The sequence below is a fragment of the Rhincodon typus genome, chromosome 19, assembly GCF_021869965.1.
Source record: "Rhincodon typus isolate 14 chromosome 19, sRhiTyp1.1, whole genome shotgun sequence".
NCBI classification, from domain to species: Eukaryota; Metazoa; Chordata; class Chondrichthyes; order Orectolobiformes; family Rhincodontidae; genus Rhincodon; species Rhincodon typus.
This window is the reverse complement of record NC_063350.1, coordinates 11801632-11825562: the sequence shown is the minus strand read 5'-3', so window position 1 is coordinate 11825562 and position 23931 is coordinate 11801632. Positions and strand designations below refer to the sequence as shown.

The 23931-nt window shown below is 41.4% G+C and overlaps 1 protein-coding gene across 1 annotated transcript in view; it reads right to left on the bottom strand.

Moving 5' to 3' along the window:
• The window catches only part of ppp1r16b (protein phosphatase 1, regulatory subunit 16B), a 154793-nt gene that overhangs the window by 37117 nt on the left and 93745 nt on the right, over window positions 1-23931 (bottom strand). Inside the window, exon 3 of the mRNA XM_048608268.1 lies at window positions 17798-17868. Coding sequence (XP_048464225.1) covers window positions 17798-17868 — 71 coding nt within the window. The remainder of the gene's footprint in view (window positions 1-17797; window positions 17869-23931) is intronic.

Genomic DNA, 23931 nt, shown 5'->3' with positions numbered 1-23931 from the left:
GGATACCTACCGTCAATCCTGCTTGTTCGTATTGGTTGAGCCACTGATAGCAAGTGGCGAAGGATGCCCATGTGACATATATTCGGTAGACATTGGCTCAGTCTTGACTAAGCAGTAAAGGTTTACTGCATATTATCTAATAGCTAGTTGCATCACATCTAAGATATATAATTGACTCTTGTCAGACATCTGGCTCAGCTTGAAACTAAGTTCAAATGACTACCTTAGCTACATACTTTTAACACTAAAAACAATCATATATACACCCTGGTGAATATACGGGGAACACGAGCAGCACTGGTTAATTCCTTCAAGGGAACAGTTCTTTTTATCCTGATAGATGGGGACTGCTTGTGGTGCAGTGGTAATGCCCCTGCCTCGGAGGCAGGAGGTATAGGTTCAAATCCCACCTGCTCCTTAGGTGTCTCTTTCTCCCTTAACGGAATGTTTAAAAATGCCTATCCTGATGGGTGGAGTTTACTCAGGATGTTAGTTAACTCTTTCAGGTTCTAACTGCTTTTAAAACAAGTGGCAGTGCACAACATTGTATTGTTTCTGTCCATTGTAACAGTCACTCGTCTTCAAAAAATACTCATTGAGTGAAGTTTTTTGAGGCTTCGAGTGGACATAAAAAGCACTATCTAAACGCAAGCTTTTTCTCAAGAAATACCCACCGATTTCATTTGGACTAAGTTCTTTGGAGCTTAGTGTTTTGACTTCTTAACTTGCTTATTTCATTTTTGCTTGCTCCCTTACTGAGTCTGTATATATCACTGCTACAATTTTAAGAGGATTAGGTTGTGGTACATTTGTTACTCAACAAGCTTTACTTATCACATTCTATCAGAAAGACTAAAATCAGGCAAGTTTTTAGCTTCCAGTAAAGTGATAAACAATCAGTAGTTTAATTTCCTATGCTTAAAAAAAGATTTTGATTGCAGAACCAGTGATCTCTTTGATGAGATGGGTTTGATGAGATGGGTTTAATGAGATTTGATAGATTACTCAAAATCATGAGGCTTCTAGAAGAGCAGATAGGAAATATTGAGCCCATTGAAGGAAGGAACAAGCAGCAGAAGGCTCATATTTAAGGTGATTAACAAAATGAATAACAGAAACATGAGGAAACGCCTTTTATGCAGCTAGTGATTATGATCTACATTGCACCATCTAAGGTGGGGTGGAGGCAGACTCAATTGTGGATTTCAAGAGAGAATTGAACAATCATATTTACAATTTTAAAAAATGCTGCGCTGCTGGGGAATGTTTGACATTGGGTGAATTGCAATTCTGGAGAGCCAGAACAGTCAAAATGACTGAATTGTCTCTTTCTCTATTCCACGATGCTTTGGTCTTAGCTTTATTTTTGTAGTGCTTGGAACCCTTAAGTATTTCCATTGGTCAAAATGCAAGGTAACTTAAAGGAGTCAACTCATGCACAGAATCATAGAATCAATATGGTGCAGGAGACCACCATTCGGCCCATTGTGACTGTACCAGTCCTTGTGGTTTCACGGTGGCTTCACGGTTAGTAGTTTAATGCACCATTGGTCCAAACCTATTTTTATCTTTATTTACATTTTATTGGATGGGAAGTTAAGGTAAGATAGGCCTGTCTTCCATATCAAAGAAACTGGGAAGGTCCCGTGGCACTATTTCAAAGAATGGGCAAATTTTCCCTGGAGTCATGATCCTTCTTTGACCCTCTAGTGATAACATCACTAAATAAACTAATAGTTGGATTGGATTCAGTGCACGAGCTGGCTGGATCGAAGGGGCTGTGAAACATTCACCCGAGTAGAATCTATGTTCAAATATGCACACGTACAGACATTGGCTAAAGACAAGATGGTGCACGTACCTACCAACTCTCTCAATTTAAAATAAGCTTTTGAGAGAACCTCTAATGGTGATGAAATCAAGCTTTGGTATTGAGTCAGCACTTTCAGGAGAAAGGAAAATGCTGGAGGGGAAAGAGTTAACATTCTCATTTTCTACAGGCTGGTCTCACTTTTCTAACATCCACTATAAAGGGAGTCCAGCAAAACAAACAACAGGTAGGTCCCATGAACGTTCAAGCCAAAGGAATGGACCTTTTCAAATTGTTCACTCATTCTGCGATAAGTGTTCAATGATAAAAGCTGATGTGAATAGTCTCTGCATCTCATATTAAAGCATACCACCAATTTTTCTTTCCCCTTGCTAACATTTTAAACAAGACAACAGTCCTTTTGTCTGTAAACAATGGGAGAATTAAAGGCAAAAAGGAAATTTACAGAAAGAATCTGCTAATTCTTTGCAGACAAAGGCAGCATTGAAGGAAAGGAATTGAACTGTGTCGGGATGCAATGTTTTACACCCTCTCGCACCAGTACGCAGCTGTGCTCCTGATTCTTTTCCCACCTCATATGTAGTTGAGGAAGCAGAATGCAAGTAAATGTCAAGTAGTATACGGCTTTGAACTGACAGGCTGAGAGATCACAGCAGAGTCAAGGTTATGATATTCAGTCAGTAAATAGCAGCCTCTCACCCAATTTCCCCTCCTCCTGCAGCCAAACCTTAAGCTATGTTACAATATTTGCCTTTACTGTCATATCTACTGCCTGACATACAAGATCGTTGTTGGCACATTTTAGATTTTAGTTAAAGCTGATAAATGCTGCAAGACTTTGCAGCAAAGGAAAGCAAGACCATAAGACATAGGAGTAGTAGGAGGCCATTAGGGTCATACAGTCATAGAGATCTACAGCACAGGAACAGGCCCTTTGGTCCCTAGAGTCTACTGTTCAAAAAACAACCACCTAACTATTCTAACACCATTTTTCAACACTTGGCCCACAGCCTTGTAGCCTTGGCATCACAAACGCAAATCTAAATACTACTAGTATTGGCCGTAGAGTCATACGGCACAGAAACAGACCCTTCAGTCCAGCCAGTCCACACCAATCATAATCCCAAACTAAACTAGCCCTACCTGTCTGCACTTTGCCCATGTGCCTCCAAGCATTTCTTATTCATGGACTTATCCAAATATCTTTTAGATTTTGTAACTGTACCCGCATCCACACTTCTTCCAGAAGATCATTCCACACACGAGCCACTCTCTGTGTAAAAATATTGCCCCTCTTGTCTTTTTAAAATTTTTCTCCTCTCATCTTAAAAATATGTCCCCTAGTCTTGAAATCTCTCACCCTAGAGGAAAGACACCTGCCATTCACTTTATCCATATCCCTCATGATTTTATAAAACTCTGTAAGGTCACCCCTCAACTTCCTACCCTCCAGTGATAAAAGTACTAGCCTATCCAGCCTCTCCCCATATCTCAAACCCTCCATTCCTGGCACCATCCTGGTAAACCTTTTCTTAACTCTCTCCAGCTTAATAAGGTCCTTCCTGTAACAGGGTGACCAGAACTGGACACAGTACTCCAGAAGAAGCCTCACCTATGTTCTATACACTCTCAACAGGATGTCCTGGAACTTTGGGAAAAGTTCTCCTAGATAGCTGGATCTGTTTTCTGAGATGTGAGCACAGGATGAAGGTGAGCCTCCCTCCCACCCCTGCTCAGTGTAGGTCAGACAGGATCAGTGTCCTGCCTTAGTTCTCTGGGCCTTTGTTCCAATTGCTCTCTTATGTTCCAGGTCGTCTAGTTCCCAATTCTCTCAATCCTCAACATTCACCCCATGCCCCATCATGGCCTCCGCAACGTCCGTTAATGGCCCCTCATACTGTCCATCCCAACTTAATGTTAACTCACCCACCATACTTAGTCATTCGACACTTCATCCACACTTATCCAGAATCCACCATGTGCAGATCTCAGGAGCTTTGTTGAGATCAAAAAAAGGTCTAAATATATATTGCAGCTTTCAATAGAATAAAAACAAACTTTAATTCATAAAAATCCATTCAAAATTTTCACATAACTAAGTATTTACTCCCTTATAAAAACAAATAAACAATCTTCCATTTGTAACCTCATATCAATAGCTGATCCTTCACCAGTCTATTTGGACTGTTGATCAAGATATGAACTTAGAGCTCGCCTACTGAGATAACTGTGTGTAATATCAGGACAAAGCAACTGTATGTGTTAGAACAAAGGTTTCCCAAACTTTTACTAGCACAGACAGGCTACGTGTATTAACTGTTTAAGTACTAGGTATTTAAATAACTTTACGGGTTGGCAGTTCTACAAACCTCATCTGTACTTTGGTACATCTACTGCAAAGATTCATAACTTCCACATAAAGAGTAAAGCCTTGTTATTGAGAAAATGGGGTCTATTTGAACTCAGCATCTTGTTTAAGTGGACCTTCTGAGTTTGGAATTCCCCAAGAGTCATGCTCAGTTTTTTCTCTCTTATCGGCAAACATTAGTTTGCTTAGAAATGGGAGCTGGACCTCCACATCTAGATGCTGCCCACCATTTTGGATGCTCTCCAGAGTCAGTGACTCTGGACCACAATCCCTCTCTCTCTATCAAGAAACACAGTGACATTTTGTATTTATAACATGCCTTTAACAACAGCTTGTATTTATACAGCGATTTTCACATAGTAAATCGTCTCAAAGCATTTTATACTAGAGAAGTGAAACAAAATTTGACGTAGAGCCACACAGCGTGAAGAGTCCTCAAAGAGGTAGTTTTTGGATGTGTCTTATAAAAGGAGAGGGAGACAGAAAAGCCTACAGAATGAATTTGAAAACTCTGGGCCTGGATTGCTGAAGGCAAGGCCTCGAATGGTGGGGCAATGAATATCAGGACTGAGCAACAGGTTGGATTGGATGAGTGCAGCCGTTTCACAAGTTGCTATGGCTGGAGGGGCCTACAGAGATAGGGCGGGAATTGAAACCAGGAACAGATTTGCAAACAAGGATAAGAATTTTTAAATTGAGGCAATGTCGGACCAGGTGCCAATGTAGGTCAGCCTGCATAGGAGTGATAGAAACATAGAAACTAGGAGCAGGAATAGGCCATTCGGCCCCTCGAGTCTGCTAAGCCATTCATTACGATCATGGCTGATTATCCAACTCAGTGCCTCTTCCTGCTTTACACCATACACTTTGATCTCTTTAGCCATAAGAACTATATCTAACTCTTTCTTGAAAACATTCAATATCTTGGCCTCAACCACGTTCTGTGGCAAAGAATTCCACAGGCTCATCACTCTCTAGGTGAAAAAAATTGATGATAGAACCCAGGCATGGTGGAAGTTAGGATGTATAGAGCAGAATTTTGAATGTGCTTGAGTTTATTGAGTGGGATGTGGGGTGGAGTGGGGATGGGATAAGGTTCAAAATTTGACACAGAATTGCAGAAGAAATAGCGGAGAGGAGGTATTAGAGGGGCCCACACAGAGAGTGGCATTGAGTTGAACGGATCAAATGAGGAAACTGAAGATAATGGTGAAACAAAATAGGCCAGGCGAATGGAAGAAAAGCTGCTTCTTCTTGTAGCACTTTGCTAGAAGACTAGCCCGACACATCATGCCACAGGCACATCAACGAGGCAGATCCCAAATCCAGCCCAACCAGAATGAGAACTGAACTCCATGCTGTTGGCATCAAACTGGATTCACACCAGCCATCCTGCTAATCGAGACCACTCCCAGTCTCCAAAGAGTCCGAGTTGCTGTGGGCAACATCCACATTTATGCCATAGGCTGAAGCTGTGGTTAATAACGGTAGAGGCTACAATTTCCTTTCCATCACATGGCTGACCAAGGACCTATTTCACTCTGACCTCCTGCCATCAGCATTTGTTGGGAGGATTTGCAGACAGATCCTCCACTTGTTTGGCCAGGTTATGAATACACCTTCCTCGGCCATCAAGTCTTGGAAATGGATTCGAGCTCAGAGTTTTTGACTCAAAAGCAGGAATGATACCATGGCACCACAAAACCTCCAAGAAAGGCATGAATCAGACAGTTTCTGAGCATTGGAGTCTGAGGTTTAGTGCACATGAGTTTGCTTGTTAATGTACAGAGATATAACTCAAAGCATATGGAGTAGTCTGAGTTTTAGAGCATTGAGTTTCTTATTTTTAATGGCTGTTGGATTGAATATTAGCATACAAGGGAAGTCTGATGTTTTGATATATAGGGTTTTGATTTTTGTAGACAGGGTTTGATCTTTAATGTATGGAGGCTTGGGTTTAAGTATATGGGAGTCTGATTTTTTTTAATGCATGCAGACCAGATTAATTTATATACTCGATCACTAGGGAACAGTGCGCACAGTGTTGCAGCATGCACACAAATCTGGAGACATTTGGGATAATTTAGAATGCTTCTTCGAGCAGAAATGTTAATTAGAAATTAGAATGATTATGTTGGAACATGATATATGTTCAGAATTAATGCATTAAGTGATTGAATAACACAAGTCACTCTAAGTATAAGGCACTTCTACCCCCTATCCCACCTCACTACAATTTGTACTATATGATGCCTTTCACAAAGTAAAAGTGTCCTCAGGCACTGCACAGGCACATCACATTATCAAAACAAATCTGACTGAGTTTTTTTTTAAATTTCATTCATGGGATGTGGGCACTGTTAGCTAGGCCAGCATTTATCACATTTTCCTAGTTGCCCAGAAGGTAGGTATTAAGAGTTAACCACATTGCTCTGGGTTTGGAGTCACATGTAGGTCAGACCAGGTATGAACATTCCCAAAAGGGCATTTTTCACAATAATCAACATGGTGGCCATTAGGATAGTTTTTTTAAAATTCCAGATGTTTTAAAAAAACTGAATTCAAATTTCACCATCTGCCATGATGGGATTTGAACCCACATCACTGGTTGACTAGTACAGTGTCATTTGCATGTTACCACTCCTCCATCACTTCCCAAAAGAGGTTTAGAGGAATGTCCCAAAGGAGCAGAGAGAGGGAAATCCAGAGACTGGGGCATAAGTATCTGAAGGCTTCGCCACCAATAGTCCAGTAATTAAAGTCAGGAATGCCAGAAGTGGAGGAGTGAAAATCGCTCCGATGCTTACATGTCTGGAGCATCTTAACAGAGATTAAAAGGGAACAGAGCCTTGGAAGGAATTTGCAAACATGGGTGATAATTTTAAGAGAGGGTTTTGTTGAACCAAACAAATTCCCAGCTTGTGTGTAGACTCATTTTAAAATAGGAATTTCTTTAAATCAATGTCGACAGTCCATTTCCAGCTGATAATTTGACCGAAAAGATCCAGGCTGCAGACTGGAAACTGAAGTGAAATCTGAATTCTATTCACTCCTGGACACTAGAATACAACATATCCAGCCGTTTTAAGACAACACCTTATCCAGATGTTTAAAGTCCAGAATCTGCAAACCATTAAAAAAAAATTCAATCACAGTTTACATGTCTAATGTTAAAACTAATTGACAAATAATCTTGGAGATAATTGTGATTTGGGTGGCTTGATGAGTGTTGCTTAAGAAAAAGCATGAAATTGCACAACATCCAAGTTGTGGCAGATTGGGAAACAGAGATATTCTCAAGGGATGTCAACAGAATAAAACAAAAGCTCAGCTGCATTTAAAATCTCCATCACAGCTTAGACAGATCCAGATTTATTTAACTGTACTGTGTCCGATGGCATTCAGTTAAGTGAATGCCCACAAACCAGAATAGCAGACTGCAGGCTCTATCCTATCATACTTCCACTGTATGGATTTCTGCTCTTAACCCTGTCAAAGCTAAGTTCTCTCTTCAAGTTAAGAGAAAATTGCTACATTTTTGTTAAGAAAGAATATGGAGGAGTGCTGAATCGGGGTGAGTAAATGGAGTTGAGATGCAGAAATACCAAGGTATGATGGGACATGTCTTAGGGGTTGAATGGCCTACTCCTGTTTTCCTATCAGTCCTGTAGTCAATAACTTACATTGGCTCACAGTCCAGCAACATCTTGAATTCATAATTCTCATTCTTGTTTTCAAATCACTTCACGGCCATGTCCCTTCCTGTGAATTCTGTAATCTCCTCCACCACACAGCCCTCCGAGGTATCTACACCATTGGATTCTGGTCCCTCAGACATCCTCAATTTTAACTGCACTATCATTAGTGAGTGTACCTTCAGTTTCCTAGGCCCCAAGTTCTGCCATTAATCCTGTACAACTCGATCTGATTTTTGGCCTTGAATACACTCCTTAAAACTTACCTCTTTGACTTAGCTTTGAGACCTAAAATCTCCCACGTGGCTCAGTGTCATACTTTGGTTAACAATGCTCCATGAAGTGACTTAGGATGTTTCATTGCATTAAAGGTGCTACAGAAATAAGGTGTGGTTAGTTCACAAAGTAAAAGGATGACTCAGCCCCCATCTATCAGCTGGAACAAGAGCAATATCAGAAGAGGCTTATCACCTTGTTGGTGGTCTCCCTATGTGATGAAAAGATCAGATTGGCATAGATCTTTCAAGGAGTGGCAATTGTCATCACGTTACCACTCCACTTGAGCACCTCCCCGAGTCAACACTGTTCCTCATGTCTTCTGGAACTTTCCAGATATGGTTAGTGCAGCAACCCTTGAAGATTTCTGATGACGAAGTCCAGAGTTGGAGGCAAGACAGAACACATTCCCTTTTCATGGGCCCAGCTGCGACATGGTAGGTTGACAGGTCCAGTCTTTGAATACTAGTGACTAGAAGAGTGAATGTGTGCGTGCGTGGTGGATGGTGAGTAGATGGTGAAATGGATATAGTGTGTAGTTTGAACAGATGGGTGGAGTGGAAGTAGAGTAAGTAGGCAGGTTAATGGGTGCATGGGCCATGGGATAGTCAGGTCATGGAAGGAGGTGGGTGTTAGTCACATCTACTCCAGCAGCTAGTCACGTCTTATTGGAGGGAAAGTCAGGTCTGGATCTGCGATTGTTGGGTCTGGTTAGGGAGTAGCCATATTTGGATAGCGTATAAAAACAGAAGTTGCTGGAAAAACACAGCAGGTCTGGCAGCATCTGTGAAGAAAAAAAATCAGTTAACATTTCGGGTCTGGTGACCATTCCTCAGAACCCAGCGTATAGCGTATAGTTGGGTGGTCACGGGATCATGTGATCAAAAAAGATAGTGAGGTCAAGTCGGCTCAGGGAACCACTAGTGGGGGAAGAGGGCTCAGGGATGGTTGGGGGTTGGGGCTGGTTCCAAGAAGTTAGGCGGGTGGCTGGGAGTTCAGTGTCTAGATTAGGGTGGGTAGTTTCAGTGACAGGGGGTCAGTACTGAAATAACCAACGATTTGGTATGGGTTTTAATTTGTCTAATGTTTTCAGGGTAACTATGGCGGCAAGTACCGTGGATCTGTCCGATGACTCTGTCTCTAATTCAGGGAGGGTCCTGGGGAACAAGGTGATTTCCCATCAGAAGTTCAATCTTCCTGGGCAGTTCACATTTAGACCAGTGGGTCAGGGCTTCTGCAGGATCCCAATGGACATCTGGTTCTGACTATCCACAGGCCAGAGGATCTGGCCCATTGCTTTTGTTATTAAACTCATATGGAGTTATGCTTCCTCTTGGATAGCCAGGGCTGAATCCTCCTCTGGCATTGGGAAAATCCAGCCTGCACACTTTTGCAGCTCACAAGCTGCATACCCACCCAACCCGAATGTAGCACCATCTTTGTACATTCAGACCAGGGTCAGGTTTGTGAGCCTGGAGTGTGGTGTGGAGGGAGGCCAGTTAGAATTCCCCCCGTTAGTTTGTCAACATATATTCCAGCTCCAGCCAATAATTAAAGGCCCTTCAATCTCACGCCAATCCTATGCCAGTTTATACCCCTCAGATGGCACATGCTGCTACCTATCTTCCATTGACACTCACGCAGTATGAGCCATGTACTGTTGCCTGATTCCATGCAGTATAAATGAAAAATATTTTACTGTCCTTGAAAACATAATCTCACCACCTAATTAAAATCCTTCATATCATTGAGATGGGGGTGGGGGGATTGGAGGTAGGAGACATAACTTGTTAACACTTATAATCTCATTAGCTCCATCAACAAACTAGAAACTACATCAAAAAGGACACCCGATATTACAAATTTCTGAAACTTCCATGTTTTATTAGAGGAATGAAACACCTACTGTGTTGAAATCCATCAGCACTTGGAATTTAGCAAAAACACTGATAACGGCCACAGCAGCCCTAGCGATAGACTAATAGACTACAGTATTCCCTGAAAAGGCTAAATCAGAAGTTGTTCATTACCATTACAAGCAGTGGTATGGCGGCTCAATGGTTAGCACTACTGTTTCACAGTGCCAGGGACCCAGGTTCGATTCCACCCTCAGGTAACTGTCTGTGTAGAGTTTGCACATTCTCCCCATGTCTGCATGGGTTTCCTCCAGACCCTCTCACAGTGCAAAGATGTGCAGGTCAGATGGATTGGCCATGCTAAATTGCCCATAGTGTCAGGGATGTGCAGGCTTAGGTGGGTTAGCCATGGGAAATGCAGGGTTACAGGGAGAGGGCAGTAGTGTGGGTCTGGGTGGGTGCTATTCAGAGGGTTGGTGTGGCCTCGATAGGCCAAATGGCCTGCTTCCACGCTGTAGGGGGTCTACAATTCTATAAATTGCAAAACAGAGCATTTGTCGATCAATAAAAGGTAGAAGACGACCTTTTGGCCCATAGCATCTATGCTGGTCAGAAACAACTACTATTTATTCTAAGGAGATCAAGCGTTACAGTGACAAAGCAGGAGGATGGGGTTGAGAAACACATCAGCCATGATTGAATGGTGGAGCAGACTCAATGGACCGAATGGCCTAATTCTCTCCTATATCTTATGGTCTTATCCCATTTTCCAGCACATAGCCCATAGTCTTGGAATTTTACAAGGGTCAAAACCAAAATTTAAGACAGCAGCTTTTTAATATTAAAAAAAACAGGTTTTGATATTTTATATCAGTCAGAGCCATTTAAATCAAAGAAGAAAAGACGGCGGGTTGCCAGGACATTTTATAACATTTTTGTTGCTCTCTCTATTGGACATCAATGTAATGCATATGAATAAATACACAAGGCTTGTCAATATAAAGGTCAAACTATCTTGATCCTATTGCTGAATCACTACATGAAAAGCACATCTACATTACAATACAGCACCTCAAGTGACTTATCTTTCAAAATATTCCCAACTCTTCAGTAGGCTTTTCAATTTCTTCAATGGACTGTCTGTGTGGACTTTGCACATTCTCCCCGTGTCCTCGTGGGCGCTCCAGTTTCTTCCCACAGTCTAAAGGTATGCAGGTTGGGTGGATTGGCCATGGGAAATATACGGTTACAGGGATAGGGCAGGGTTTGGAGCTGCGTGGGATGCTCTTTGGGTGGGTGGGGGGGACTCGTTGGGTTGAATGGCCTGCTTCCACACTGTTGGGATTCTATGATTCTATGACTCTCAGATATGGTGTGCTTTAATGGACTTCCAAAATCCTACATCACCAGACAAAAATAGAGTGTTGCAGGAAATTCAATTTTCACCCCCCTCCATTTAAAATGAGGAATCTGACCCCACTAGGGTAGGTAAATGTCTTATACAGTAGGCACTCCTGAACTGTGAAATGCCAAATTAAAATCTTGGTGGCTATAAATGCAGAGATATGATTAAAGTTGCTTGACATATATTAAAATAATCATTTAATTTTAGAGTTTATATTTTAAACTAATTGTTTATATGCTTGATCAATTTGTGTGAAAGCGTTTAATAATTAACTAAGTCAGTCTTTTATGAACTATGATGTTAAACCAGCCAGTGTCATACAGCAGAGGACAGAAGGTCTTCTGGAGTATTAATGGAAGTTTGTTTACGTTGTGGAGTTTTACAACAGAAGAGGAAGAAAGAAGGCTGTTAGCAGAATCTAGCTTGAGCAGGTTTTTCAAAATTTCGTTAGAAGCTTTTGAATTCAATATGAAAGATACCTAGCTGAAGTTAAATGCAAGAATAGTTTCTCCTAAAAAATGCAGCTTGTTCACAGCAGTTGAAGAAATAAGTTACCTCAGTGTTAAAGGTTCCAATTTGCGAAAGCTTTCAGACCCAGAATATTTGGCAAAAAAAAATCTGAATTAGTTATTCAAAGCTGAGAACGTGAGAACGTGAGAACGTGAGAACGTAAGAACATAAGAACTAGGAGCAGGAGAAGACACTTCAACTCCTCAGGGCTGTTCCGTCATTAACTATGATCATGGCTGATCTAATTTTGTCTTCACCCCTCACCCGTTTCCTGCCCTGCTCCTCACAACCCTTTAACCCATTATTAATTTAAAATTTGTACATCTCCTCCTTGAATTTATTCATTGATGTGACGTCCATCACATTAGGGTGCAGTGAATTCCATTGATTTACAACCCCTTGAGAGAAGTAATTCCTCCTCATCTCTGCTTTAAATCTGCCACTGCTCAGCCTAAAGCTATAACATCTCACTCTAGATTGCCCTACAAGGGGAAACATCTGCTCTACATCTATTTTGTCAAGCTCCTTTAGCATCCTACATACCTCAATCTCCTCTCACTCTTCTAAACTCTACCGAATATGGACCTAAACGGATCGATCTCACCTCAGAAGAGAAGCCTTCCATCTCTGGAATTAATCTAAGGAAGTCTAAGATCTCAGTTTTGAGTCAAAAATGATTTTGCAACTCAGAAGGTCAAAACTGTAAAGTACTAAGTCAGTTTACAGATTTGACAGGGAAGGAAAATTGCTCTGGATTAACTGTAAAAGTGATGATGTTAGGGAGTAGATAGAATTTTGGTTTGCCTGTTGTTTGAAATCTTTTAAACTGCTTTTTAAGTAGATAGTTTGGTCTGTTCTATGCTATTTTTCTTCATTTTGTATATTAAACATCTGTTTTATTGTTACAACTGAATCTGCAGCCTTGTATGTTTACATTTTAATGAAAGACCACCATGTTAAATAAAGACCAAAATTTGATCCCAGGTTTCATTCTGGGATCTGACTGGTCCAGTAGTAACATCAGCTGGAATGATAACAGGAAGAAAATTGGATTTCATCCATAAAAGAATTGAACATGGCTATTTGTGCAGTGAAACATATATCCACACCCAGGCAAAAATTCAGACTAATTTAGTTATCTTTGTCCTCAGAAAAATACTGCTGTCTATTTACGGCTTGTGCCAATAGAGTGAATGAGGCTGCATCTGTTGAGAGGATAAATCTATGAACTGAGTTACAGGACGCATATCTGTTCGTTTTAACAGTGATTCATCTCACAAGGTGTACATCAAAAACTGGCTTAGCTAGCTAATAAAAGATCAAGCTCCAAGAGAAATGCTTTCATCTTTCCTGCTATTCTGGGATCATTCATGTAGTTCATGGTTCTCCTTTGACTCAATTTCCCTTTCAAGAGATACCATGATTCAGCATTACAGCTGCAGGACATTGAAGTTCCGGAGCCCTGTTTCTGACCATGTCAGTGGTGCAAGTCCAGATGGATCGCTAATTTGCACAAACTTACTGATCTCAGCAGGGAGAAAGGATTCTTCCTGATCAAAGCAGCAAAGTAATTGGATAGAGTATTGTTTTTGGCTGTGTCTCACCACCAAAGATATGAATAAATTGATGGATTGGGAGGAGAGTTGGCATAGACTGAGTCTGTATTCTCTGGCATTTAGAAGAGGTGATCCCGTAGAAACTTCTTAAATTCTTAAAAGACATGGACAGAGTAGATATGGAAAGGATGTTTTCTGTGGCTTTGAGGGCAAGAACCAGGGGGCACAGTCTCAGACTAAAGGGCAGGCCATTTAGAGCTAGGACGAGGAGGAATTTCTTCACTTGACCGGTAATGAATATTTGGGAATTCTCTACTCCTAAGGACTATGGAAATTCAAGCATGAAGAGAGTTTGAGAAAATCTGATAGATTTCTATTTACTAATGACATCAATGGATATGGGATAGTGTAGAAATGTGGCTTTGAGGTAGCTTATCGGCCTTGGTCGAAAATGGCAGAACAGGCTTGAAGGGCTGAACAACCTCCTCCTGCTCCTACGTTCCTATAAGTAAACACTGAAATATCCAAGCTAACTTTCCTATCGAGTGCACAACACAAATAAAGGCCATTCAGCCCAATTTATGTGGTAGTCCAGTCATATTACCATTAGACTACTAATCCAGAGACCCAGGTAATGACCTGGGGAACCCAGGTTCGAATCCTGCCATGGCAGATGGTGGAATCCAAATTCAATAAAAAATCTGAAATCAAGGCTCTAATGATGACCATGTAACCATTGTTGAATGTCAGAAAAACCCATCTGGTTCACTAGTGTCCTTTATGGAAGGAAACTGCTGTACTTACCTAGTCTAGCCTACATGTGACTCCAGACCCACAGTAGTGTGTTTGACTTTTAACCGCTCTCTGGGCTTTCAAGGATGGGCAATAAATGCTGATCTAACCAGTGACACCCACACTCCATGAGTGAATTTAAAAAATGGGTCCATTCTGATGTTTATGCTGCAGAAAGTCTCCCCTTTTCCACTTCATCAAACACCCTATCTGCAAAAAATTCTCTCTCAATCTCCTGCTAATTGATTGTATTGCATCAGTGATTGAGAACAGTTGAGCAATAGATGACCATAGGGACAGAAAGATGATGCTGGGGTGAATGAAAGAAAATTTTGAACGAAGGACAGCATAACTCCCTTTGCATCAATCGGTTTACCAGAACTAAAATAGCATCAATACTTTTAGCTGTTCTTAATAATTATTAATAATCAAGAGTTCTGTAGATTTCAGTCCTTCCTTAAATAATAACTCTCCTTTTTCATTGCCTCAAGATGTTGTACTTCAAAGTGTAGCAGCATTCCTGCAAGTTTTGCATTAATACAAATACTTTCCCTTGGTTTTTGTCATCAGCTCTCTTAAGCCAAAGCACCTTTAGTACAGTGAAACCTCATGAGGCATTGTATAAGAGTGCAACCAAACAAAGTTACATGAGGAGCAACTTTCTCTGAGCTGCTGTACGGGGCTGCTCCAAGGTTCCTCACACACCAATCGTCATGATGATGTATTGATTTCTGATTTTGTAAGTCAATGCTGCTCATGGAGCTGAGAAAACAAAATTTAAAGGGAGTATTGACGAGGATGTATCGGGTGTGAGGTGGTGTTTTACTGGTAATGTCACTGGAATGGTAATAACCCAGAGGGTCAGTGTGATGCTTTGGGGCAGCTGGTTAAACAGAATTCAGTTATTAAATCTGAAATTAGATTCAGTTATTAAATCTGAAATTAAAAGCTCATTTCAGTCATGGTGATCCTGAACCCATCATGGATTGCTGTAAAAACCCATCTGGTTTATTAGTGTGCTTTAGTGAATCTGCCATCATCATCTAATTCAGCTTACCCTGTGACTCCATACCCACAGCTTTAACTGCCCTTTGAAATGGCAGAACTAGCTATTCAGTTCCAGCTATGGTAATTGGGGGTAGGTAACAAATGCTAGCCTTATCAGCAACTTCCACCTCCCGTGAAAGAATAATGAAAAAATATTACGAGTTATTACAAGTTAAGTTTTAAATGTTTAAAGAAGTTGAGAGAAAGGTGGAGAGACTTAGGGAGAGAATTCCAAGGCTTTAGGATTAGGAAGCTGAAGGCACAGCCATCAACGGCGAACCATTTAAAACATTGGTTCACTCAGAGCTTAGAATTGGAGTTGAAAGACCTCCATGGAGATTACTGTTGGCATTACGGACTGAATTTTGATGACAGATATCATGTACACTGTACAGGAAGGTTGTAAATTGAAGTTTCCCATCTTGTTTGCAAGGCATTTACAAAGCTGTTAATTCCAATGGAGTCAGATGGGGAGGGGGGTAAGACCTACCTAGGCATTTTGTTCCCTCCTGGAGAGGAAGGAGGGGGAATGTTCTATTTTCCCCTAATTCCACACACTGAAGGCACTGCTCACATCAAGTATTCACTATGTGTAGGAGCAGAGTCACAGGCACCTTCCTGAGATGTAGTGCTACACAGGGCAATACATAGCACTCACAATCACAGTATCAGTTTCTCCTTAATCATACTGTCAACGTTTGTTACTTTTGTCTTGTAGAATTAACCCGCCTTCCTGCACTCAACTGTTAAAAGAAACTCTAGCCCATCAGCAAACCAGCAATCACAGCTTAGGCCTTGCAGTTTAAGCTCAATGGGATTCCCACCTCAGAACCCAGATAGTTTCAGGTTAAGTCCCACTCCAGAAAGTCCAGATTGATGCTACAGTGTAGCACTGAGGGAATACTGCATTGTCAGAGGTGCTGTGTCTCAGTTGAGATGTTAAGTCAAAGTCAGGTGGCTATAAAAGTTCCCTATTTTGAAGATGAGCAGGGAAATGTCTTGGCAGACATTTCTTCTACAAACTACACCTAAAAACAAAAATAAACCAAAGAGCTGCGGATGCTGGAAATCAGAAACAAAAACAGAAATTGTTGGAAAAACTCAGCAGCATCTGCGGAGAGAAAGCAGAGTGCTGAGTTTTTCCAGCAATCTCTGCTTTTGTAATACCTTAAACCAAGTCGTCGGTCATTTATTTCATTGCAATTTGTGAAAATTTGCTGTGGAGCTGCCAGATTTTCAACGTTACAACAGTAACCACACTTCAGAACTACAGGAAGTGGAGGAGACTGGTACAGCTATAAACATTTAAACGGCATCTGGATGGGTATATGAGTACGAAGGGTTGAGAGGGATATGGGCCAAATGCTGGCAAATGGGGCTGGATTCCTGGGTGGCACAGTGGTTAGCACTGCTGCCTCACAGCACCAGGGTCCCGGGTTCGATTCTACCCTTGGGCGACTGCCTGTGTGAAGTTTGCACATTCTCCCCGTGTCTGTGTGGATTTCCTCCGGGTGCTCCAGTTTCCTCCCACAGTCCAAAGATGTGCAGGCTAGGTGGATTGGCCATGCTAAATTGCCCATAGTGTTCAGGGATGTGTAGGTTGGATGGGTTATAGGGGATTGTGTCTGGGTGGGATGCTCTGAGGGTCGGTGTGGACTTGTTGGGCTGAAGGGCCGGTTTCCACACTGTAGGGATTCTATGATCTGGTCGGCATGTTCCCATGATGTACAGCTCTAATACTCTACTGTTCTACAGAAGGGTCATGGGATTCAAAACAGTAACTCTGTTTCTCTCTGCACACATGCTGCCAGACCTGCTGAGTTTCTCCAGCATTCTCGGTGTACTTCCTTAGCTTTAAAACACATTGTGCAGCGAATAAAGGTATTTAATATTTGATATTATAAATAATATTCATCTTCCAACTGCTGTTATCAGGCTATAAAACCAACAGCAAAGTAACTGCTACATTTGTTCTGTTTTTATATAAAGCAGATGCCCTGATATATAAGTTGGTGTAGGCCATGTGTAACTGGACCATACAAGGCACAAAGGTTCCATATTCAGTCCCTGGACTGTGTTGGTTAGTTGATCTCAGTCAAGTTGTTAGTATGGGAATTACAGCTGACTGCTCCTGAACAAATACCCAGAGTCACTCTTGCTGGAAAGGCAGCTGTACGGACGCAAGATATCATAAAAGTGGTAACTTTCTGCTGAACTACTCATGTGTCTGGCCGAGAACAGCTAACTGAGAACAGATTTGGGAGTGAGGGCATACTTGCCTTTTATGATGATTAAAAGGATCTTGTGTGAGAGATTCTGTTACCAATAAATAAAAATGTTTATACACGTTTCCCTTTTGGAGACTACATTCAACAGGGGATTACTAAATTTCTCAGTTTCTGCAACTGGACGGCATGAGATTTTTCCGTTAGTACAAGTCAATGAGAAGGCTGCTCCATACCTGATGTAATGCAGTGAGTCCATCTTCATTGCACAGATCTGGGTTCACATTCTTTTTCAGCAAGAGGCTCACTGCAATAAAAACACTACAATTACTCACAGAACATAGCTCTGCTTTTAGGCTAACTTACTCCCATTTTATAAAGGATGGAAAGGAGACCATTCAGCCCATTGTGACTGTGTCAGATCCTAGGTGGATCTTATCCAACCACTTACACTGCTCTGCGTCTTTCCTTTAGCCCTGTGAAGCTCTACTCTATTTATCCAATTCCCTTTTGAGTGTTCCAATGAATTTCCATCCGTCATCCTCTCTGGCAGCTTATTCCAGATCCCTATGTAAAACAAAGTGTTTCCTCTTGACACCATTGGTTCTTTAGTTAATCATCTTAAATCAGCGCTCCCTTTTACTACTGAAAGCAGTTTCTTCTTCCTTGCTCCATGAAACCGTTCAGAATGTTCAACATCGAACATCCCCTTAGCCTTCTCTGTTCTAAGGCGAACAACCAGAGCTTCTCCACACTGTCTACAAAGCTGAAGTCTCTAAAGCCCTGATCCTATTCAAACAGAACTCTCCCACACCCTTTCCAATGCCTAAGCTTTACTCCTAAAGTCTAGTGCTCAGAATTAATGACTATATCCCTGTTGAGGCATGACCAAACATCAGCTAGAACATTTAGAAAGAAGCTTTGTGAGCTTAGACAATTTTAGCTTCAAAAGAGGACAAGTGGGAAGCATCTTTACTGAGTTGTAGGAAACAATAAACCAAAGGTTCAACGGGCAAATTTGAGGCTTGATTATTGAACAGAAACTAAATGTACACAAGTCATGGGCTTGTGCTGCAGCTATACAAAACCCTGGAGGGACCCCACTTGGAGTACTGTGAACAGATTTGGGCACCACTCCTTGGGAAGGATATATTGGCTTTACAGACAGTACAACATAGATTTAAAAGAATGCTACTTGGACTTCAGGGAGTAAGTTATGAGGAGAGATTCCACAAATTTAGCCGTTTACTTTAGAATTTAGCCGGTTAAAGGCTGATCTGATCACAATCTTCGAAGATATTGACAGGAAAAGACAGGGTGAAAAAAGATGAACTATTTTCACCGGTTGGGCATTCTAGAACTAAGGGGGCATAGGTTTATAATTATAGGTTTTAGGTTTATAACTGGGGGAAGGGTAATTACAATTCTGTTAGGCAAGAATGGGGTAACATAAAATGGGAACAGATGCTATCAGGGAACAGCACTTTTGAAATGTAGAGATTGTTTAAGGAATGCATACTGCATGTGCTCGACATGTCTGTCCCTAGCAGGCAGGGAAGATGCGGTCGAGTGAGGGAGCCTTGGTTCTCAAGAGAGGTTGAACAACTGGTTAAGAGGAAGAAGGATGCTTATGTAAGGTTAGGTGATTCATTTTGGAAGGACAAACTTGAATACAAGGTTAACGGAAAGATTCTTGGCAGTGTGAAGGAGCAGAAGGATCTTGGTGTTCATGTCCACAGTTCCCTGAAAGCTGCCACCCAGGTGGATAGAGTTGTTAAGAAGGCGTATGGTGCGTTAGCTTTCATTAATAGAGGGATTGAGTTCAAGAGCTGTGAAGTTATGCTCCAGCTATACAAAAGCCTGGTGTGGCCATATCTGGAATATTGTGTCCAGTTCTGGTCGCCTCATTACAGGAAAGATGTGGAAGCATTGGAAAAGGTGCAGAGGAGATTTACCAGGATGTTGCCTGGAATGGAGGGAAGGTCTTACGAGGAAAGGTTGAGAGAGCTAGGGCTTTTCTCTTTAGAACGACGAAGAATGAGAGATGATTTGGTAGAGGTGTACAAAATGATCAGAGGTATAGATAGAGTAGACAGCCAGAGACTTTTTCCTAGGATGGAGGTAGCTATTACAAGGGGGCATAGTTTTAAAGTGAGTGGAGGTAGATGTAGGGGAGACGTCAGAGGTAGGTTCTTTACTCAGAGAGTGGTCAGAGCGTGGAATGCATTGCCGGAGAGGGTAGTGGAGTTGGCCTCATTAGGGGCATTTAAGCGGCTATTAGATGGGCATATGGATGATAGTATAAGGTAGGGGTGGAGGTTAGATAGACCTTAGGATTAGGGTAAAAATTCGGCACAACATCATGGGCCGAAGGGCCTGTACTGTGCTGTACTGTTCTATGTTCTATGTCATAGTCTAAAAATTAGGGCTAGACCATTCAGGAGAGATGTTAGGAAGCAGTTCCCTACACAAAGGGTGGTAGATGTTTGGAACTCGCTTCCACAGTAGATGCTGGATATAGTGGTTAATTTTAAATCTGAGCTACGTGATCTTTTGTTAAACAAAAGTATTAAGGGATATGGGCCAAAGGTATATGGCATTAGGCCACAGATTAGTCGTGATTGAACAGTAGAACAGGCTTGAGGGGCTGAATGGCCTTCCACATCCAGTGTGTAGATCTCATGACTCCAAACAAGTTACCAATCATTTCTACCAGACCATTCCCATGCAGCAACTACACTAACCAGGCCACTGTAACGGAATGTCAACATTCACCTTCTGAAGTGTGCTCTCTACTCCGAGCTCATTGTTGGTAAAAGATCAGAGAGTGTCCTGAGAAAATGTTTCAAAGTTACACTGAAAGCCAACTTTAAGTTCAGTTTTGATACCAACAGCTGGGCAGAGTGTGCACGGGAGCCCCCAGGACGATGAGCTCTACTTCACCAAGATGTAGCTGACTTTAAAACTGGCAGGTAACGAGGGCCGAAGACAAGAGAGCAAGGAGAAAGCTCAAGAAGGGACACGACTCCTTATCGATGACTGACTGACCAAAAGACTTGCCATTGACTGCTGACATGAAATGTGGATCTTTTTTTTTAAAAAAAGATGCTATTGCCCACTTTGCCTTCTATTTTCTTTTTCTCACCATCTTACCTTTCACTGACTTCATTCTATCTTACACTGCCTACCTTTCTCTTCCCTTCTCCTTCTCCTTACTGTGGGATTTGTGACAACCCCAAAGCTTCAGGGGCCTAAGGCAGTCTCAGGAATCGATAAGTATCTTAGGGCATCAATAAGCATCATTTCCACTCACTCAGTGTTAGGGAGCCATTTAGTCTAGTAAACCATGCCACACAGCATTTACCAGCATTGAAACAGACCATTCAGTCCAAGTGAACTGTTTACCCCATGCAAGCCTCCTCCGGTTTCAACCAAAACGGTCAATATGTTTTTCTATTCCTTTCTCCTTCATGTGATTATCTAGTTTCCCCTTAAATACTGCTTCCTTAAACTGTTCCAAGTGGATGCAAATTCCCTACTCTGACCATTCACTCAGGAAAACAATTTCTCCTGAGTGTTTTGTTGGTTTTAATGAGGGACCAGCTATATTCATGATCACTAATGTTGGACTACCTGCATTCGGAAACGTCACAAAAGTTGAGGCTTACGTACAATTCTTTGGAGAATGTTGAGTGAATGTTGAGTCAACAGGCAGCAATGACTGTTACAAAAATCAAACTCACTTTTTTTGAAAATTTCAGTCAGAGGATGGTTCACATTATTTACAGGTAAAAAGTTACCTCTTAGTTTTTTTTTAACCAAAGAGTGTACTAATGTCAGATCTACACTCTTGTAAACAAACAGCAACAAGCTTTATTGAACAGAACTATATAGAGGATAGTAAGAGGGAATATCTTACTTGGAGCTCCACAGACCCAGGCTCCTGTTTCATGTGATTTGATATCACTATGATGGAACTGCTTTCACACATACTCAAACATTGTACCAAAGTAAAGATATAATTCCCTTTACTCAAACAGCACAGGAAAATAAAATGTGATAAATCATTGTTATTAATTAATGTATTTTGCAAAGGCATAACATTAATAATCGGAAGCTGAGCGGAGCAAATATTTAGCTCATGCTCTGTGAAAACAGGACAAACTTGTGTTAGATTTCTGTGCAAGACCATAGAGTAAGGGTTCCACATTATTGTTTCCAGGTCATGCTATTATTTAGCTAAATATTGCACAGAATAAAAGATACCCTCTGTATTGTAAATCATGTTTAAGGGGCAGACTGGTGGTACTAGCCACAAGTGACTACTCGCATTGAGAACACTCGGGTGACAGCCCCAGAGAGAGTACGGACCTCAGTTTCACTGATGGCTTAAAAAGCAATGTTATATTCATTCAGAACTTTAATGACTAGGAGGCCCCATGTTTGATCCAGTTCATGATGGCTTCGCTTCTAACAATTGGGGCAGCAACAATGCATCGAGGTGGTCTCAGCTTCCAAAAGCACAGAGAGGCAAAGTTAGCTAAGGCTCCAGCTCCCAATCACCTCCAATACCGGTCTCCTGCAAAACTGATTTTTGTGACTACACCAATGATGGCTGTTACAATATTCATCACGCTGTTACCATCCTCTTTCAGGGCAGGGATCTACAGGGACTGCTTGATGTGGCTGGTAGAGGAAGATCACTTGGTAGTCTAATAGTCGTCTTAGACATGGCGTACTTTATTGCATGATAGCAACTAGGTGCAAGCTACAATACTGTATAGACATTGTTACCAAGCCAATGAGGGAGACCTCACTATTTGGTTTTAATCCTTCAAGATCCAAAGCTGCTCCGTCATCCAAAGCCTTGCCATCATATCTTTGGTGCGTAAAGCACTCCTCAGTATTAACCCTTTCAGACACTTATACAACAATGGCCATGCCTTCTGCTGCCGGAGTCCAAAACCTGGAAATTTCTTCAAACCTTTTTTGCCTTCTCGTTTTTACCCCAGCCCCCTTCACCTTAAAACCTATCTCTTTGACTAATGCTTTGGTCACCTGTCACACATTTAATCTGTTAACTTCCAGGAAAGAGCCTCACTACATTAAAATGCACTGTACAACATCAAGTTGTGTTTGTTGCTTTCCAGTGAATCTTGCTGGAAAAGTGTTAGTGCACCAATGTTAGCTTGTACCTTCTAAGTCTCTCAGTGTAGCTGTTGATGTTTGCAAATGACCTCTTGAGCAAGGGTTGTCCACGTATGTGAAATTTTAGCTTGAATCAGCAGCTCCAGGGAGAAATGAAGTAAACAGGAAGAAGGCAGAGGAGTGAGGGACAATGCAAGAAGCAATCTATAGGCAGAAATTTTGACTTAAAATATGAAGGATGACAAAGTAGAAATCTCTGTGGAGTTGTGCCAATTTGAGTTACTCAAGTATCAGGAACTAACTTCAAACACATTAAGCAAAACACTGGAAAAATGCAATCTTATGCATCTCGTCAGTAATAGTGACACAGCCAATGGCAGCTTGCAGCTATTTCTAACAATGACACACTTAATTTTTCCTCATATTTATAATCATGTCAGTAACTGTTATACTCGTAGTGTGGTAACTAAGCAACCAATTCTATGTGTGCAACCATATGATGTGAGAATGAATCAGTTAAAACCACCATGGAACAGTTAAATTAAAAGCAGAAACTAGACACAAACAAATCCTAATTTTGATCAACTTAAGCCAACACTTGCAGCCATTCATTTAACCAGAGTTGTCTTGATGGGAGAAATATTACTCAAGGAGGTTTTCAGTTGCAAGTCAGCTAAATGCTTTACACCAGCAATAAATGCAGTAAAAAGGGTATATTTTACAGGTATACAGTGGAGAACAGATTGCTTGAGAAAGGACTTGAGGCACTAAGATTTGTATTAACTGCCCTAGATTGAGTTTTTATATTATTGGATTTTTTTTTTAAGGGAAATTGCCTAAATGGCTCCAGTTTGCACTGTGTGGTTCAATTCTGTCTTTGAAATTGGCCAAGCAATCTACTCCATTAAAACAGGCAACAATCAGTGTCTCTGGCAATTCTGCCATACAAGATTAAGGGATATGAAACTGCGTAGCATCCTGCAGGCTGTATGTCTGACAAGGAATACATGTTGTGAACCTGTAAATGAGGAGCCTCAGAGTGGAGCATGCTGTGGTAGAGGACGGTTTACTTCCATCACATTTCTGTAAGATTCAATTTGAAATGATTTAACCTCAAGCTCTATGCCTGAAATGGAATGTATATTGTAAATATCAAAAGCATTCTAATTGTAGAGGCGCCATGCTGCACAAAGACAAGTTGAATTTCATTGCACCTTCAGTC